Source organism: Apteryx rowi, unplaced genomic scaffold, assembly GCF_003343035.1.
Source record: "Apteryx rowi isolate R43461 unplaced genomic scaffold, aptRow1 scaffold_4, whole genome shotgun sequence".
Classification (NCBI taxonomy): Eukaryota; Metazoa; Chordata; class Aves; order Apterygiformes; family Apterygidae; genus Apteryx; species Apteryx rowi.
Window position 1 is genome coordinate 267174 of NW_020450529.1, and position 19086 is coordinate 286259.

The 19086-nt window shown below is 39.3% G+C and overlaps 2 protein-coding genes across 6 annotated transcripts; one reads left to right on the forward strand and one right to left on the reverse strand.

Annotated features, from left to right (window-relative positions):
* Positions 1 to 11991, forward strand: MRPS25 (mitochondrial ribosomal protein S25). 2 transcript variants are annotated; one of them, XR_003255011.1, is made up of 5 exons: positions 1 to 153; positions 233 to 339; positions 688 to 775; positions 983 to 1268; positions 11913 to 11991. XR_003255011.1 is itself a non-coding variant. In XM_026074891.1 (4 exons), the coding sequence occupies exons 1-4, from the start codon at positions 20 to 22 to the stop codon at positions 1173 to 1175; spliced, it is 522 nt and encodes a 173-aa protein (XP_025930676.1). In that variant the 5' UTR covers positions 1 to 19; the 3' UTR covers positions 1176 to 1827. The 2 variants fall into 2 exon arrangements, 1 of the variants encoding a protein (XP_025930676.1); XM_026074891.1 differs by lacking the exon at positions 11913 to 11991 and having other exon boundaries at positions 983 to 1827.
* Positions 2321 to 19067, reverse strand: RBSN (rabenosyn, RAB effector). Of its 4 annotated transcripts, XM_026074890.1 has the most exons (13): positions 18842 to 18916; positions 17699 to 17802; positions 15934 to 16074; positions 15173 to 15211; positions 13942 to 14042; positions 13247 to 13292; positions 12989 to 13150; positions 11850 to 12091; positions 10939 to 11009; positions 8064 to 8150; positions 7456 to 7558; positions 6948 to 7022; positions 2321 to 5987 (listed from the first exon to the last, which is right to left on the reverse strand). In XM_026074890.1, the coding sequence occupies exons 3-13, from the start codon at positions 15953 to 15955 to the stop codon at positions 4845 to 4847; spliced, it is 2091 nt and encodes a 696-aa protein (XP_025930675.1). In that variant the 5' UTR covers positions 15956 to 16074; positions 17699 to 17802; positions 18842 to 18916; the 3' UTR covers positions 2321 to 4844. The 4 variants fall into 4 exon arrangements, with proteins under 4 accessions (XP_025930675.1, XP_025930672.1, XP_025930674.1 ...); XM_026074887.1 differs by lacking the exon at positions 17699 to 17802 and having other exon boundaries at positions 18842 to 19066; XM_026074889.1 differs by lacking the exons at positions 8064 to 8150; positions 17699 to 17802 and having other exon boundaries at positions 18842 to 19067.
* Positions 19068 to 19086: the final 19 nt, after the last annotated feature.

Consider the following 19086-nt stretch of genomic DNA (forward strand, 5'->3'; position numbering starts at 1 on the left):
CCGCGCCGGGGGCGCAGCCATGCCGATGAAGGGCCGGTTCCCCATCCGGCGGACGCTGCAGTATCTCAGCCAGGGCGACATCATCTTCAAGAGCTCGGTGAAGGTGATGACTGTGAACTACAACACGGCGGGGGAGCTCAGCGAGGGCGCCAGGTGAGCGCGGCGCGGCCGGGTGCGCCTGCCCGCCGACGCCCCGCCCGTGCTTAGTGCGTCTTTTTCTTCCTCCTTCCAGAAAGTTTGTCTTTTTCAACATCCCCCAGATCCAGTACAAGAACCCCTGGGTGCAGATCATGCTGTTCAGGAACATGACCCCCTCGCCCTTCCTACGCTTCTACCTCGGTAGGTGCCGCCGCGCCCCCGGGGGGCTCCGAGGCGAGCGGCGCGCTAGGGCGGCAGCGCGCCTGGAGCCGCCGCTCCTCCCTCGTCTCGTGGCGCCGCCGCGACGCGGGAGGAAAAGCCCTTGTGCTCGTCGGGCAGCGCCGCCTGCGCCGGGCCCCGCCACCGGCAGCTGCTCCCCCGCCGGAGGAGCGCTGTGCTGCTGAGAGCTCTCCGTTAGCGTTGGTTACGTGCTCCGTGTCTTTGGGCCGCTTCTTCCAGCTGCTGTGAAACTGCAGGCGCTCGGGGCGCAGAGCGGGAGGGGGCTGCCCGAAAGTCGCCTTTTCTTACACTTACACATTTTTCTGGCAGACACTGGCGAACAAGTTTTGGTCGATGTGGAAGATAAAACCAACAAGGAGATAATGGAGCACGTTAAAAAAATCTTGGGGAAAAGCAAGTAAGTAACACAGTCAAGCATACATCATAGCACAGGCATACAGAAGAGAATCTCCCTTTTCTCTGGGAAAAAGCGATGTTAGCTAGATAAAGTCCACAAACTAGGAGCTGTCTAAGTCCACTGTTCTGGTAAACGGGGAGCTGGTGGGAGAAGGACTGCTGCCATTCAGTCCTTCTGATGGTAACAAATGGATCTCTTTTTTTTTAGAGAAACACTTGAAAAAGAGGAGAAAGAAAGAAAAAAATTATCACATCCTGCAACTTTTGGTCCCAAGAAATACCATCTGCGAGAGTGTATGTGCGAAATTGAAGGTCAAGTTCCCTGCCCTGCTTTTGTACCACTGCCTAAAGAAATGAGGGGCAAATATAAAGCTACTATGAAAAATGAAGCATCAGCCTGATACCTCAAGCCATGCAGTTGTGTTCCTTCAGGGTTGGATGATAAAGGTGCTTCAGTGAGACACAGCAGCATCAGCTCCTGGAAAAAGGAACAAGTAAGCTTATATAATACAGACATCCTTGCCTCATGAATTATTCTAGTTGTAGCTGGGTGAAGAATTAAGTGAAAAATATTCTTAAATAAATCTAAGTTAAAAAAAAAATTCTCTGTGCCAGTTTTAAAAAGCATTGCAGTGAACTATGCCTGAAAGCAAAAGGAAAATGGTATGGCCAGAGTCCTGTTTCTTACTCATGCCTACTTCCATATGGTCACAGCACCTCATAATTTCAAAAACACTATCACGTTTGCTATGAGATGGAGAGCAAGCTAAAAAAGTTAAGTTATTGTAGAATTCCAAAGACTTAAAGGCAGTCTAAAAGTGTTCCTGCTACTCTGTCTTGTAATAAAGGAAGACAGCTAAATCATAACATAATCCCAGGCTGAAAATAAGTGGTGAGTTTTCTTATTAAACTGATTTAGTTACCTCTCACAAACAGTTAAAGTCTCTTTTTTAGAGTGATACAAATTTTGCAGCTGACACTGCAGCTTTGAGAGGCATTGATAAAGTGAAGAATACTGTATCAGCAGTAAAGAATTTTTAAACTTGGTATTTGAAAGATGTGCTTTACAATTATCTTCATTATCCTTCCCAAAATTTTGTTTTAAACTATTCTTTTACATGAAAACAATTTCAGAAACAGACTGTTTCTTCAACAATCATGCTCATGGAAACTGCACCTAGAGGTTTTATCAACTTCAAGTAAATTCTAGCCAAGTTCATTGTGCTTCAGACTCCAATGATGCTGTGTACCTTCCCTCAAATATCCTGCAGTTACAAAAAAAAAGAAAAAAAGAAAAGAACCACACCCAAAACTTCAGATCATCATAACTTCTGAAGTTAGACTTCTTCCTCATCAGACTTCTATGTCACCAATTAACCTATACTGATATAGTATAAAACTACTACAGACAGTACTATAGTGCTTGGAATTAGCCTGACTTCAGGGTTTGTGCAATTACCTTATATGCTCAAATTATAGTAAGACTATATTTCAGCATTTCTCACCTGGTCCAAGCCTGCTTTAAAAATGATCACCGACATAAACAGAGCACAAAATAAACATGTTATTTTATTTCATCTCTTACAAAGTTTCCATAGAAGTAGTGCATGCAATTTTAACAAATGTCAATGCTGGTTGCTTAGCTTTATAGTTAAGATGTCTTCATTTTGTTGTGCCTTGTAAGCTCCACAGCAGTCCAGATACCAGCATAAGGTTTTCCCTTTGGAGAGTTATGACTTCAATGTTAGATGTCTAGTCTATCACTTAACACTGACAAAGATCATGAGGTATGCTAGTCTCTTATCTGCTTGTAAAAATTATTACATATACAGTAAGGATAATTTATTAGTGTATTAGACTAAAATACAAACAAGGCAGGATATTTGCAACAAGGGGAAAAACAAACACTTTTTAATGTAAAAGCTGAAGCCACTGAAATATTAATTTCATGTTGAGATCAAAATAAGTTCTGAGTTATAATGCAGGGAATAATCTTCTTGACTAGCAAACAAATCTGTCTTAAATAACTATTTTATAGTATTTATTTTAAAACAAAAAATTCCAGGGATTAAGTTTAGCTATGTTAACACATATTCCCGCTGCCTTCATAAACCTGGTGCCACTGTTCACTTGAGTTCTATCTTTTCACAAATCAGAGTCCTCTGTTCTTCATTTCACTTAGTGCAAAATAACACTCAAGGGCTCACTGATCTCTAATTAAAGATATCTCAGTATAAAAACCTCAGGAGTTTGCCTTTAATCAAGACAACCAGTTCTGCATACCTTACAACTTCAGACTTAGGCTACTATTATGAAGGTCAGCTGTCCTTAAGTGTCTGCTCTAAGTTATTATTTTGATCAGTTATTAGTGTCACTAAGTGAGGATATGAATTTTTGTGGAAAATCTAGAAGTCCCTACCTCCACTTATTAACAACAAAATAAAACTACAGTTCCTACTGTTTAGGTAGTACAACTGTTTGTATCTAAAATCCTATCCAATGCTTGGACTATAGCTATGCTATTCACGTATTACCAGAGGCATAGTTAAAAGCAATGTCCCATTCCATAAGAGTTTGCACTCCCAAGCAAGCCTTATGGTATTAGTGCTATATAGTGTGATCTGCCTGATTTTCCTCTATTTCAGCTTTAAATAAGTACACCCTTTAGGTTAACCCCTCCCCACCACCCTTTCAAACACTGATATCTGATGATGGGGCTCTGACTTTCAAAGACAAAAATCAAAGCAGCTCAGGCTCAGTGTTTTGCAAAGATACAGACTAACCTGTCACTGAAGTGTCCCTACATTTCTAGATACTAATCTTCAGATGCCCAGCTCTAAGCCCTTGTGCATCACAGGTGCTGACCTTCACCTACAGTCATGCCCTGGATCACAAAATCATAAGCAAGACTCTTGATTTGGAGCTGCTTATTTAAGACAGACATGCTTACAGTTTCTTCTAAGAGGAATTAAATATAAAACAGAACTGCCTTTTGGCACTATCACAGCCACAGACTTTGTCCCCCAACTTTCACAGAATTCCAGTTTAGTGGCACTTCAGCTTTCCATTGCAAAGAAGATTTCTTTTTCTTGAATGCTATGCACAGAGGGCTCCAGTCTCATGATACTGGAAACATGATCATTCTGTCACCCAGAGAATTCAAAGGAATGTGCAGGTTCCATACAATAGCCAGGAGTTGGAAGGTTACCCTTGATATTATGTTTTGAAGTGTTGCTAGCCTGATGCTCTTTTCCCTGGAAATGAGTGTTTAAATACTCATTCCCCCAGAAGCAGGTCTCTGACCCCAGTGTAGCTTTCTCTATTACACTGTAACTTGTGCCCAGAGCATCTGGGAAACTAGAAGTGATGAAAAGGCAGCCTCCAAAGTTTACTTGGGAATTTTTATAAACACAAAAGAGTTACTCATAGGAGATCAGTTTTCAAGTTCTTTTTATAGTCTTAAAGTCCCTTTTATGTATTAGCATTGCACAAAATTCATCTGCAGCCTGTATATCCTGCAGCTCAAAGAATCAGTAGCCTTTTAACAGCTTAACACATTAAGGCAATTAAGTTAGCCTGTAACACTTGCACTGTCATTATCAGAGGATACCTGAGGCACAGGAATTTTAGAAAAGTTTTGGTCTCCTATTAGTTGAAGCTCCTTTTGAAAGGCCAATACTACAACTACTACAATAATTCTATGACAGAAAGTAGGAGGAAAGATGACAAGACAACCTTGGAACCATTTCTGAATTGTGATTCCCTATTAGCACTTAACCATTTTGACCAAAATAAGCACATGATAAGACCAGTCAGCGTAAAAAAAGGCTGTAACAAGTTACTTTAAAATTTTTTACTAAAAGTGTTTGAGACCAGCAGCATGCCAGCATTCCTCAATTTTCATTCTCCAAGACTGAGCAGTAGTGGAAATGCCTAAATGAAAGTGCATAAAACTCAAGATTCTTACAATTCCCTCTCATAACCTATATTCCCCTTTATAATTATCTGCGTCACTTTCACATATTTCAACAGTGGACTTAAAATAATCATTACATGACCCTGTTGCTGCTTCAGCAGTTCGATTTCTCCTTCTGCTTTGCTAATGTGTGCTTCAATTCCTTCAAGTTCTCTGTCAATACCTCCACCTCATCCATTCGTCCACTATGTTTGGCATCAAATATATAAGCTTTGATATTATCTATCTGTTGAAGAAGCAGTTCTTCCTCAATAACCTCCTCTCCTGAGAGCTCATTGTCATCGTCCACTTCAAAGGGATTGGTAGAGGATCCCTCTTCAAATGGATTCCCAGAATTCCAACTGTCCCCAGGCTTTTGAAATGTATTTCCATCCTCTTCAAAGGGATTTGAAGTACTGATGGCTGCTCCATTAGTTTGTTCATCCTCCTCCTCATTTTCAAATGGATTATATTCCTTTTTGTCACTCTGCAAAGCTGCGTTAGAAAAAGAAGCCATTTGAGAAGCGCCTTTGGCAAACAGGTTATCACGGTCTTCCTCTGATTGAGGAGTATCTGCATCATCTTCAAAGGGGTTTAGAGATGCTGTCTGATTTTGGTCTTTGTCTCTATCACGCTGTGGGACATTTTGGGGTTTGACTGGGACAATCAAGTGCTCTTTAGCTGGCAGCTGTTCAACAACAGGAGTTTTAAAACTTGGGTTCCTTTTGACCTGAGTAATATCCAAATCCAATGCATGTGCTATCAAGTTCTGATTCTCTTTTTCAGCTTCATGCTGATGCTGCTTGACTTCTCTGAAGTCTAAGGAGCGTGTCCTTGAGTGCTGAGACATGACTTTGTGGTGTTCTCTTTCCCACTCTTTTTCACGAAGAGCCTGAAGTTCCTCCCTCTGCATCTCCTCCTCTTCTGCCTGTTTTTTAGAAAGCTCAATAGCTTTTTGAGTTTGCTGTTGATCATACTCATCCTGAAGCTGTCTCAGGTTCTCTTGCAACATACGGACTTCATCTATCCGATTAGCTGCCTTTGCCTGCTTAATAAAGGATGTGATATTGTCAATCTGCTGAAGAAGTGGGTCTGCTATCTCACTCTCTCTCGAAATGCTAGATGTGGGTAACCAGCCTTCAGATTTCTTTACTGTTCCTTTTTTCAGATGAGTTGCATCACCATTAACTGCAGCAGCAGATCTGGAGATCAAATCTTTCTGCTTTTCCTCTTGTCTTCTGTACGTTTCAAGAGCCACCTAAGACAGACAACATTTAGGGGGACACCATAAGCTTGAAAAATTCAATTCTTCTATCTATAGCTACAAAAAGTTAGGATATCTACCTTAAGCATTTCTGGCCCCCACTGAAAGGGATCAGTAGCATTTTTGGTTACTTTGTGCATTTATGCTTTCCCCACTCTTTAGAAAAAAACCTATAGTCACAACAGGTATTTGCAAGGAATTCAGTTAAAGTGATTCTCTTAATTTCAGAAATACATCTCCCTGGTAAGTATCTTAGAGTACACTTCCAGGCCAACATGAAAAAGTGTGCCTCACAACATGAATATACTCAAAGAGAAGTAAACATCACAGTGGAGAAAATATCTATTTTCATAGTACTACCTAGATGCTTCTCTTCAGTTCATCTGTGAAGATACTTACCAAAATCTCATCACATATGCCTATACAAGCTTCAGGCCAAGCAGAAGCAGTGACGGTACTGCACACAGAGCAAAAATTGCCTAATGCAACTGTGCCAAGAGCGGTCTCAAATTGATTTGGATAGTAACCTAATCACATCTGACTATAGCAGACACTTCTGTAATGCAGCATCACGCAATGTTAAAGGTCATTATTATGATTAGATTATGGAATGCAATATGTCACCAAGTCTTAGAGAATAAAAACATATCCTGCCTCAAGGAACTGCACCAAAAAATTTAGCAGGATTCTTATTTCTCAGCTTCTACCTCAAGATAAAGCTGGTTTACTGTACAATTAATGATATCCTCCCTCGTAACTGAAAAAACAAAAAACCCACCCTCTCTCTGAAGGGGCATCCTCATTCTAGACACGTGCTCTTTTATAACCTAATGAAGTCTCCAAACTCTGCTTGTGCAAATTGGCTCCACAACACAAACTAACATAATTGTGTATGTAGTTACATCTTTGTAGGAGGCCCCCATAAAAGATGTAATAGATCTTAACTTTTCTTACCATATGCAATCTTTTCTTCTTCAGCTCTTCATACTGGTCTTTGGTTGGCAGGGACATCAGACCAAGGAGTTTTTCCTGGCAAAAATTTAAGTATTTATAGTGTTGCTTGCAGGCATTCAGCCAATCTTCAAGTACTCAAAACCAGAAATACCACTGAGAGACAATACCACAAGCAAACAAAACTTCAGTCACTGCTGCAAGTCTTTAGCTATACCCGAGCACAGCTTCGCTGCTGTAACTATATTGCTAGCTAGGTTAAGACCTCAGCAAGAGGCACAAAGCCAAGATGCAAAGCATGCTTTCTCTTTCATCCCCATCTCAATAATGATCTGACTACATTATCTTTATTTGAGCTAGCTCATTTAAAATTACCTTAAGTCCTTAGAGGACCTGCAGAAAATGCGTGGAGCCAAGCCCCCTGTCAAAATAGTTTCAAACCATGGGGATGCCTATCAAAGAGAATGCTATATAAAATTCACATTCAGCTCATAACATATGCTCCATTTACCTGAACAAAAAGTGTTGCTGAGTATCTTATCATTCTTTGAAGTTGCAGTGTTTTAGGATGAGGTTGGGGCTCTTCATGTAAGCCCAGACTCAAAATCTTCTTACTGAATCAAGACAAACATACAAGCTCATCAGTTCAAGAACAAGCGCCAGGGAAAATTCAACAGAAAGGGAAAGGGGGAGGAATGGAGACGACTTCAGATGAAAACTTTTTGTTGTCCTTTTAGGTAAATCATTCTGAGTGTTACAAGTTATAATGCTTTTTAGAACTATGCTTCTATTTGCTTCCTCTGTGCTTAGTTATTTTCACTGCAGAGGAATGCATGATTTTTAAGGCTGGAAAAGAAAGTAGAAAATGATGGCTCATAGGAACAGTATCGCCCTTTCAACATTCTCTTTACAATTGAGCAGACAAGTTCATTATCCATATGAATAAGTAGGTAAATGCTACACAAACATGGGGCCCCACAGTTGAGAATAAGAAAAACTACAGAAGTGTCGTAAGAGAAGAAGATACAGCCCAAGCTCTGCTGGAAGAGGAAATTTTCCAAATTTGCTTTATTGTTATGATACATAGAGTGAGAAAACAAGCAAGAAATCTTCCTTTACCTTAAAGCATCTATCAACTCGTACACTTTTTGAATCTCCACCCTCAAGTCATTAGCATGTTCAAGATTATAGGTTATCTCCCCAGCACTAAAAAATAAACACAACTTCATTATGTCGTGCATCCAACTAACAATACATACCACACTAAAAGTTATCCCAAGAAGACTAAAATACCACAAATATAAGAATAGCTAATCCTTTACAATGATTATTTTATTTCAAGCTCGTTGTGTTAAAAAACAAACAAACCTTTCTGACAGAAGTGGAGAATAACAATCAACTTGTGAACACTAACATTTCATAGAAGATGGTAAGATTTTATGATTTCCTTATTTACAGTTATAGAAGAAACTGTATTTCAATACAAGAATCCCACCCTGTCAATGATCTAAAATATACACAACTTTACAATTGCATCCGTTTTGTGTGTTTGTTTTTTTTATTATTTTTTCCCTCCACGGAGAATGAGTGGGAAGGAAACTGGTTGAATTAAGTAACTAACTATACCATTATATAGTAAAATAGCTATCTCTACTTTTTGTCAGAAAACAAAAGCCTACAACCCCACATGGCAACACAATAATACACAGTTTACGGGAATCTCATATTTATTGACAACAAATTAGGATTTACTAGGGAAGACTACCAGTTTTTAGTATTCCCCACCTTTTACATCACATATATACAAAATAATGATCATGCTCTCAAAAGTTACTTCTCTATCCATATGATCGCAGGTTTTCTGAGAATGAGTACTAATCAAGAATCTTAATTTTCACCAGTAAGATGCTTGTTTTGTCTGATACGTACTTCCATCATCCAGGACATTTGAACTTTTATTTTGCTTCAGTTGTTAAGCTGCATAACACCAGCTGTCCTACTACAAAGAGCAACCACAGCTTAGCAGTTTTTTCACATTCTAAACTTATTTCTTCCTTTCGGGAAGGGTGCTTAACAAAAAATAGTTTTTGTTAAGATGAATGACAGCATAATAATTATGCAACCATCAGAGCTGAAGAACCAGCACAGAAATATTTGTTAATTTCATGACGTCCAAGACCAATGCGTGTAGTTCTCTCCTCTGCAAGCCAGAGGTATAACCTGACATCATCTTGCAGATCTAGCTGGAGAGATTTAGGTTACCCCAGTTAGAGAGTACTACCTCAAGAAGTGATGCACAAAGCATGTCGTGTGAATGCTGCTTATCCACTGCAGCACAGCGCAAGCCAGCCAGTTAAAACAACTGTCAGATTAAGGTGGCTTGCTTTAGAGAAGAGCAGATGAGAAACAGTCAAATAATCCTTTGCTGTGGCACTACTTGGAAGCCACATCATCCAGCTAAGGGCAGTAATATCCTGCTACAGCTGTTTCTAAAAGGCTCGTGTGATAATACACCAAGAATTGTAGCATCATACTTCTTTTTGGCAAAGGTGACATGGCAAAGTAGGATGGTGACACATCACTGTGAAGTGGTTAAAACAAAACAAAATGAAAAACTTCTCTGTATGAAATGCTACTATTAATAATTAATTCAGTATTATTTTGTTTGAAAAGCATCCAATAGGCATTTCAAGTGCTACTAAACTACAGTTTAGCCAACACAATCACACATGTAAGACAATAAACAAAGGAAGTGTCACACCAAGGATAGTGTGTCGCTATTTATCTCTTAATTTGCAAAACTAAGATCCATAATGGGTCTGCCTAGTCACCAGTGACCATACCTTATATTCAGTATGTGCCTCTATAGGAATAAAATACAGCTACATAATAAATCCAGCCACGAATACAATTAAGTAAAATCTAAATGAGAGAAGGAGCCCCTGAATTAATCCGTCTGACTTCTTTAATTTTTAAGGTGTGAAGTAGGGAAAACATGCAAGAACACCCGCATTTTTTGAAAGGCTGTACAGAAATGCAAAATGTGATTGTTGTTACAATCCTTTCAAGAGCAGATTCTAGTGGTCTTCATGAGGTGATCAAACATAGGAAGTTGAAGAGGAGTGGTGATCTGAGCAATAACTGCATCCACAGTTCACTGACTTATGCACAGTACTTGTTTTCTTAAGTTTGAGATCATTTTTGAAAATATACTTTATATACTAAAAATGCAAAACAAAAAGAAAAAATTTCCATAGTACCCTACTTTGCCTCTTCTTTGGAACAGTCTCCTCAAATACATTTGCTATACAGCTTTCTTTGCCTTCAGAAACTCCTCAAAATCCACTTATTTCAGCAACATCACAAATACTGAATATATATATATATATATTCAGTAAGCCAAGAAATGTATTACTTTTCCCTCTAGCCTTCATTACTTTTGTACATTTACTCACATCTTTAATGTTAGTGACATGTAGCAGGCTTATATTGCTTTTAACCAATATGGTAAGTCTTTTAGCAGGTGATTATACCACCTATGGTAATCACCTCCTAATAACATGCAGATCTATAATGTGAAATTCTGACCACACTTAAATCAGAGGCTGTATTTTTAACAACTGCTAAGACTCTCACATTTCTCCCACTTTAGAAATGTAGAGCATCGCCTTTATCAATTATCTCCACCTTTGTTACATATTTGTGAAAATACAACATTGCTAATTTAGGCCCCCAAATCATGTACCAAAACTTCGGCATAATCAATTAATAATTCATCACTGGAATGATACTTGCAAGCTTTAAGACTTGCTTTATTAAAGAAGGCCATTTATTAGTTTTTGGACAGGTATTTGGCTATGTAAAACCACAAAATCTAATACCAGTTCTTCTTAAAACCTTGTAGCCTTATCACACTGCTTCCTTACTCCTTCCCCAACTTCCAGGGAGGAAAAGTGCATCATATTCATAAAGACAATTAGCAAATGGAGCTTACTTTAGTGATTCTGCCATCCTTATGTATTCAGGGGCTTTCTGGTCAACCTTCTCCATGCACAGTCGGAGTTTCTTGTTTAAAAAAAAAAAGTATAAAAAAACTTGGATTAAAACACTAATGCAAGAACCTGCTGTCATAAACTCTTCATATGCTGCCTGTGCACATTCAAAGTTAACAGTGATGAAAGCTGTCTTCCTATTTGAGATCAGAAGGCCCCCCAGTTATCCTCAGAACACAGATGACATGGTCAGGAGCAGAGAAGGAGTCTCTGTACTCCTGCACAGTGAACTTTGAATTCAGAAGCTGTTTTAATAGATAGACAACTTCTAGTCTTAATTTCAGAGAACCAACAGAGATTCCCGTCAGTACTAACCTGGGTGTTTTGCAGACTCTGCTGAAGATACCTGACAACTGTCAGCAAGTGCTTTCAAAGTATATTTGAACACAAAGTGTTCAATGCTCTTGATTTATATGGTTCAAAAAAGTATTTTACCACCAGTCTGTGGACAAACAGTACTAAAAACATTAAGTCCTCTATTTCCTGCAGCCCATTAACAAAGTGCACAGCACACCATTGGTTTAACTGTTCTGAACAATTGCAGCAAACACAGTTCACACTTTTGAGAGGCATCTCAGAACTATTATCTCTAGATGATGAAAATGAAGACAGATCCTAAAATGAGGATTTAAGTTACTAGGGGATATAAATACTAAACGGCAACTGGCTCCATCGTTTCATATGTATCTTTATTAAATGGCATGAACACCGAATAGACTCCATTCTCACACAAGTGAATGATAAACGAGCTATAAATTCAGAGGCTGGATATGAGAGGGCAGGCCAGAAGTCAAGTAGTGACAACTACAGATGTATTCACTGAGGACAAAAAACAGCGAGGAGTTTGATTTACCTCATAGAGTTTCACAATCTCTGGGGTGTATTCTTTCTCATCAATCTGTTGTTCTCTTTTCAGTAGGGTGTCTTTGCAGTGCTGACAACAACGGATCCTGTCATCATCTTTCTCATCCAGAACTGAGCTCACACTGCTTATGCTGCTAATGCTGCCACGGCGGGAGCCATGGACACTATTAGGTGAGGAGTTTGGACTAGTATGAGAACCCAAGGTCTCTTTGCTGGCACTGGTGAGTTTGCCTGAAAGTCACATACAGGTAATCTTACAGTGACTGGAGAAGCCAACAGATTTTACAAACACAAATGAATTGCAGTTTAACAGAAGCTTTACTGCCAGGTAATAGGAGAAAAACATGTTGAAACAGTCTGCTGAAAGACATGCAGGGAATCTATGACAACCTAGACTACAAGTCAGAACTTGGGTCTTTCCTCTAAATCCCGCTCCAACCCAGAAGCAGCTGCAGAGCAGACTGCTGGGAACCTCCTACTTTGCTAATACCTAGAAGCAGTCTCATGTTGGAGCTCACATGGCTATAGAATAAGGCATGGATGAACAGATATAGTAACACTTTCCATGTTTTGCACTTCAGCTCTCCAAAGAACCCAATTAACGGCATTTAGTTCCACAGAAAAGAGAGTCTCCTCAGGAATGCACTAGAGGAGGAAATTAAAGCTGGTAGGGCTTCTTAAAGATTTATGGCTGAATTTCCTTAATGTCAGCGTTTAGACAACCATGGAAAAGATAGGAAATACCCACAACAGCCTTAAATGGGAAGAACCTTGGCAGTTACGATTCCAAAAGATAACACCTTCATAGTTAGGGTAATTAGTAAAATAAGACACCAAAGATTAATTATATTTTTGAATACTACTACTTCTAGTAACTCTTTCTGTGTTATGTAACACTTCCAAAAATCTGAAGAAAGAACAAAGAATGGAGAAATGATTCCTCTTATTGTTAACGATGTCTGTTGTGCAGACAAGTGTCTGATGGAATTAAACAAACCATTAAGGAGGAGTTTTCCACAAAAGCAAAATATTTTCATCAGCTTGATTCTAGTGGCAAAAAGCCAGGATACAGTTAACATCCCGAGTGAGATAAGGAAAGTAGGAATTAACACCACCCACTGTACTTACTTGCCAAAGGAAGACTGACAAGTTCCATGCATTTCTTGCACATAATAGACCCACAAAGGCGGCAGTGGTGACGTCTGTTTCGAATACTGAACTTATTGCCACAGTCGGGGCAGAATGGAACATCCTGGTCACTGACCCAAGGCACAACAGACTTTTCTATAGCTATGATCAGGTGGGGAGAGGAAATACACACAATATAAGATATTCATCAAATGCATTCCTCAGCTGGCAAACAATTTGAGGTAAGCTCATACCTACCTCTTATTTTAGCTGACTCTGTGTTTGCTCTGTCAAATGATGTAAGCTAAAAAAAGATGAATAACACACATTAAAAGAAATTGTAATTTTGGGGAAAAAAGGCATTTTTTTAAAGCTAGGACTCTCAACCTTGATAATGTCCTGTTAAGTACAATAAAAATAATCTGTGTTTTACACGAGATCCCTATAACTTTTTTATTTCTAAAGCACTATTCATGTAAGTAGTGCTAAACAATGACTGCCAAACCTGTACTAATCAGAGCATTTTGGACATAATTCTTACAGCATCCATCATTACTACATCTGAGCAAAAATCTAAGTAAAACAGGTATAAGTGGTAGATCAGAAAGAATAAGAAGCTGGAACAATCATAAGGAAAACTTTACAGAGAAGCTTAAAGTAAAACACAGAGAAAATAACATACAGAGAGCAGATGGTTCCTGAAGCACATGGAAGCAACATCTTCAGCTTCAAAAGAGTGCAAAGAAACAGAAACCATACTGCTGGTACAGGGTCAGATAAAGCATAGTACACAAAGGAAAAAAGGGAAAAAAGTAATGTGTGAAAAGGGAGTCAAAGGTTACTGTCCTTTATAAAGTGCATAACTAGATAAATGGATACTCCTTACACAACAAGATGATTTTATACCTAGGAAACATTCAGCAGGCTGGAATGTCAAGAAGCAGCAAGTTTACCTTTTCTAACCTGATTATTAACTTATTGACTTCAACTACATAGTGATCAATCCTGGCTGCTCGGTGTTTCTTGAAATCAGAAAGATGGCTTCTCATAGCACCTGGAGAGGGAGGGAGAGAGAGAGAGAGGCACACAAAGTTTTCAGTGTCACCCGGGTGTTCTGTATGGGCATAAATGCAATTAAATGGTCCTTGAAAGACCACTTTCACTTCTTTTCACTGTTTATGTCTCATGTCCAAATGGAATTTTAAAAACACATTAGAATTCTATATTTTTGTGGTGTTGCTCTGAATACAACATGCAGGCTAAAGTGTTATCTCTGAGCTAGCAATAAACAGAGTGTTTTATTTCTATTACAGAACACAACAAGCACTACATTAAAGAGAACACCTGCAACGAAGGAATTCCCCCCTTCGTGCCTAAGTTACATTTGGCAAGCCGTTATCAACTAGTAGTATTTTCAAGACTAACTCCCTATAGTTTCTTGACCACAACTGGAACAAAGGGAGGAAGCAGATCTAATCAATATTTAAGAACTCTACAACAGCAATTTTTCTTTCAGATTTCTGATCATCCTTCCACCTTTAGGGGCCTGAATCAAAGCCTACCTGATGGTTCAGATTCACATAAATCTGATTACTGAGCACATAAAAGAACAATACAGAATTCAAAACTAACAATGCTGAGGTAGAGTTTTGATCCTTTTCTGAATAACATAAGCCAGATACTAAAAATCAAAGTTGCAGACAAAATAGAAAAATAATTTTTCCTCTGTAATTTGTCAGGTAGGACAGAAAATCAGATGTTGCTGTTTGACACTAACTGTTTATAAGAATATAAGATGATCTCACTTCCTCATTCTAATGAAATGCGCAAAAAAACTACAAAGCCAAATTCACAGGAACGGAAGGGCCCCTCTAGGTAACTGAGTTCTCTGCTATGTCACACATCACAAGGTCCCTTTCACAAACCCACCAAATCCCATCCTAAAAATCAGTAAGGTTCATCTTCCCCACTTATATCAGGAAACAGTTTTTCCTTCTCTAATGTATAGAAGCCTTCTGCTAGTTCACAGCCTAAATTTATTCTTAGCTAATATTTATACTTATGATTGCTGCTGAAATAGTCAAAGTCAAAAGTACAATCATCTACAGAACTCAGACTCTGGCAGACTCACAGGACTAAGTTTCAGTCTGTCAGCAGCACAAGGAAAACCTTCCCAGGACTCACCAGTAATAGTACTGCCTCCCCTTCTTCCTCTGCAAATAACTGTAACAGTTCAGTAACAGTAAAGTGCAATTTTTAGTAGCAGTATTCGTAATTAGAGGCTCAATCAACATATTCTTGAACATCCGCAAAGTTTAGATCTATATCCAGAGTTGTTGTTTTTGTTGTTTGCTTGGGTTTTTTTAATTAAAGAAAACCTTTTTCTAATGAGAGACGATGTACACTTTAAATCCAAGCAGAAAAAATGAAAAAGTTCAAATGAAGGGACAAGCTTTCTGTCAGGCACATAAACTAACATCTACTTTAAGTATAACCTAAAAGCCAGAGATTTTATACAGCTGTAGTTTAATTACTGATTAGGGGATCATCTGTTTTGTAAAAGCCAAATGATGGTTGCAGAACATTTCAACAAAGCTAGATCTACAGAAGCAAACATATGTAGCCAGCAGGTCTCAACAGCTCAAGCACAATGATATCACAAACATAACTATCTTGCTGCAAGTGTCAGTTGGGGTCCTGGTTTAGGTTTATGTGTTTGTTTGTTTTTTTTTTGCGCATTATCTGCAGTTTCCCAATCACCCTATATAACATAAGTAGGGTGCAAGAAACCATATGCAAACCATCACCCCATGCTGTGACATTTGATTTGTGAATCAAATGCAATACAGACAACTTCATGCAGCTTCAGCAAAACTGTAGCATTTTCTCCAATTAAGATTAAAAGACAGTTATCCACACTGCATATCACTTCCTAGTTCTCTTACCTAGTTCTTGGGGCTCCCACATGTATGGATCTACTCCACCATAGCTAAATGACTCATATCGCTCCTGAGACCCAGAATCAGTTCGATCATCATCTCGTTTCAGCAATTTCTTCTTTGCTCTTTTGGCCTTCTGGACTAGATCTGAAAAAGACAGACTGCATATCAAGCACTAGGCAGTTAATCACTGAATATTTGTCATTTGAAGACAGTATAGAATACTCCTCTGATCTTTTAGCACAAGTCTTTTTCCTTGATGACAAGTTTATTATTAACTTTTTTGATTTTACACAAATATAACTTAGTCTGTTTTGAAGCAGAGCATGGTTCAGAGCCGATATGAAATGCTGTTTGTTGTCTGTTATAAAGTAGCACTAAGCTCCTAATAACAAAGCTGTAGTTTTAGGCTCACCATTCAGGGACTTTACTGTAAAACAGTAAGCTGTTGACTAAAGCAGCATTAACTTATGGGACCCAGTCCATAACATGCTGGGACATCATACACATCACAGCTCTTCATTCCTAATGATTTTCTGAGGATTCAAGGATGCTCAGCACTTTCTTTTCTCTATTTTTGCACTAACTGCAAACTAAGAATTTCAGTGTGCTTGTATATCTAGATAGTTTCCCAAGTACTAGTGCAGCCCGTTCCCTTATATGAAGGCTAGTGACAGGAGGACAGCCTACTGGGCCAAAAGAAGGATGGGGAATTTGAAGCTTTAGTTGCAAGGGGGATAAAAGTTCTATGTTCCTCTTTGAAAGCTAGCAGAAGTTGAGGCTGCTAATTTTCTTGCAAAAGACATTCAGTGTCTCCTAGAATTAAGTCTTTTACATGTCGAGATTTCTGACAAGGTGCTGGGAACCATGAGTTAGCAAGTCCTTTCAGATTTCTAATTTCCTTATTTAGTATCCAGAACACTAGAACTTTCACCTCAACCACATCGGAGTCTCTGTTCCAGAGTTTCAGTCACTACAGCTGTGCCAGCAGGATCCCCTCACACAGGCATCATACTTACTAACTGGAACTTTTCAGCTCCTGAAATTATGCTTCCTCACAAAATGAGGCTCACTGAAATAAAATACTCTTCTCAAAAAAACGGTGTCCGTCAGACCAGCAAGGGCTTTGTTAGCATTGTAACATCATCTCAGAAATAGGATTTCTCCTCCCATCTCTCCCCAAAATACTCCCAAGCCAACATGGCAAATGCCAGTTGAACGCTGCAGTTTCTTAGGCAAGGCTTACACTATATAAACAGGAAATACACCTGCACTAAGGACTTTGAAAGTGAGACATACACAAAAAGAATTCGGGATGCCTCATGGCTTTGTCACAGACACAAAAGGTTTTCAAGCAGACTTCATAATGTCTTTCATAGCAAAAAATCAAACATAAGTACCTCACTTTGACTCACTCAAAGCACTAGAAATGACTAGAAATCACCTTATAGCTCCACAATCAATGTAGTCTGAATTTGGCACAAAAATCACATAACTACTTGTGATACACAGTTTGAACAGTAGTCCCTTGTTTAAGAAGAAAGATAATTTTGTTGGCCTTCCGTCTAGGAGAAACTTTACTGGGTAGAGCTTGACATGAATAACTAGGACAGAAAGTAAGCAGATAAAAGCAATATCCTTTATACAAACACACAGATGATAGCCTGAGAAGGCACAGTACACTACTTTAAACTAAAAGAACACCACAGAGAACAAAATCAAAATGCAGGTGTTCTGTATTAAATAAAATAAAGCATTTAGGAAATCTTACCAAGCCTAAGTTGTTGTCGTTTCCTTTCCTCTTAACACAAGGCAAACCATATTGTTCTGGTTTAAACACTTCACTGAAGCATCTGTGAATCAGCTGTTACAGCCCTGTGCCCATGATGAGAACATGACTGTAGTACTGACCAGTTTACCTTCACTGTCCAAGAGCAGCACAGTGCTAAAAGCCAAGAAGTAGCCAGACTGAGGTAAAGCAATTTAAAAGATTTATAAAATATTCAATTTTGCTACTCTTCAGATAGGTTGTTAAAAACAGGAACTTCGCTTAGAAGAGAAACCTTTGATGTAATGACCAATCTCATTGGAGAAAAAAAAAAAGTAAGAATTCAAAACTGCTAGGGCATTCTCTCTGTTATAAAGTAAAAATGAAAAGATTTTTGCAAGGAACACAGAAAAATACCCACTTCTCTGCACATTTTTTCTCCATGTAAAATGACACAGTGTAGATAAGGGAAAAAACAGGGAAGCAGTATTTTAGTTCAAAAGAATCCAAAGGGATTTTCCAAGCACCAGTGAAAGTTGGTAATCTGAAGCACAACTCCGGGATACTCTCGGCATCTACCGCCCTCCCTCAGCCAGCACCTCCACCCATGTTCTGGTCCATCTTTTCCTACCACCAACCTTGCTGAACTTTACACTTGCCTTACTTTCAAAAACAAGGGATTAATGAATTGGTACCTGGCGAGTACCAGAGATTACCCATATTCTGCAAATTCTTCAGCTAACACTTGGAATTTCATCTAGGTTAGAATATAAATCTGAGAGTGCTCAGATTAAAAACCAAACTAAACCAAACAAAACCAAAACCAAAGAGGATAAAAAAAAGGCCAATGATAAAACCAGTGCACACAATCAGATATTTGAAGAGTCAGGCCTTTTAAGTGCCTACTTTCAATAAGTAAGTTCTAGAACATCACTGAAAGTAGCGAGTCAAGAATAATGTAGTAACGATGCCTTAGCTTAAGTCCCTTAACTAAGAAATGGCGTCCTGAACCTCACTCGTAGCTCATTTCAATTAATATTTTAGTATTACTAGACATTTTGAGAGAGTCTGCAGCACAAGCAGCTTTTGTTACATGGGATTTCGCAGGACAAAACAGAAGCGCCAAACAGCTGCCAGGCCTCTTACTTTTGAGCTGTCCTCTGACATCTCGGTCCTCGCTCGAGTGCTCCTCTTCGTAGTGCGACTGCAGCTGGTAGAAGGACTGGAGGTCCTTCAGGCAGAGGGGGCACAGGAAGCCTTCCCTCATCTCCCCGGGGTCGCCGAAAGGCGGCGGGCAGCCGGACGCCATCGCGGCTGCAGTCACTGGCGGGGCAGCGGCCGGCTCCCGGCCTGCAGCGGGGGCAGGGCCGGGCAGCGCCGAGGCGGCATCG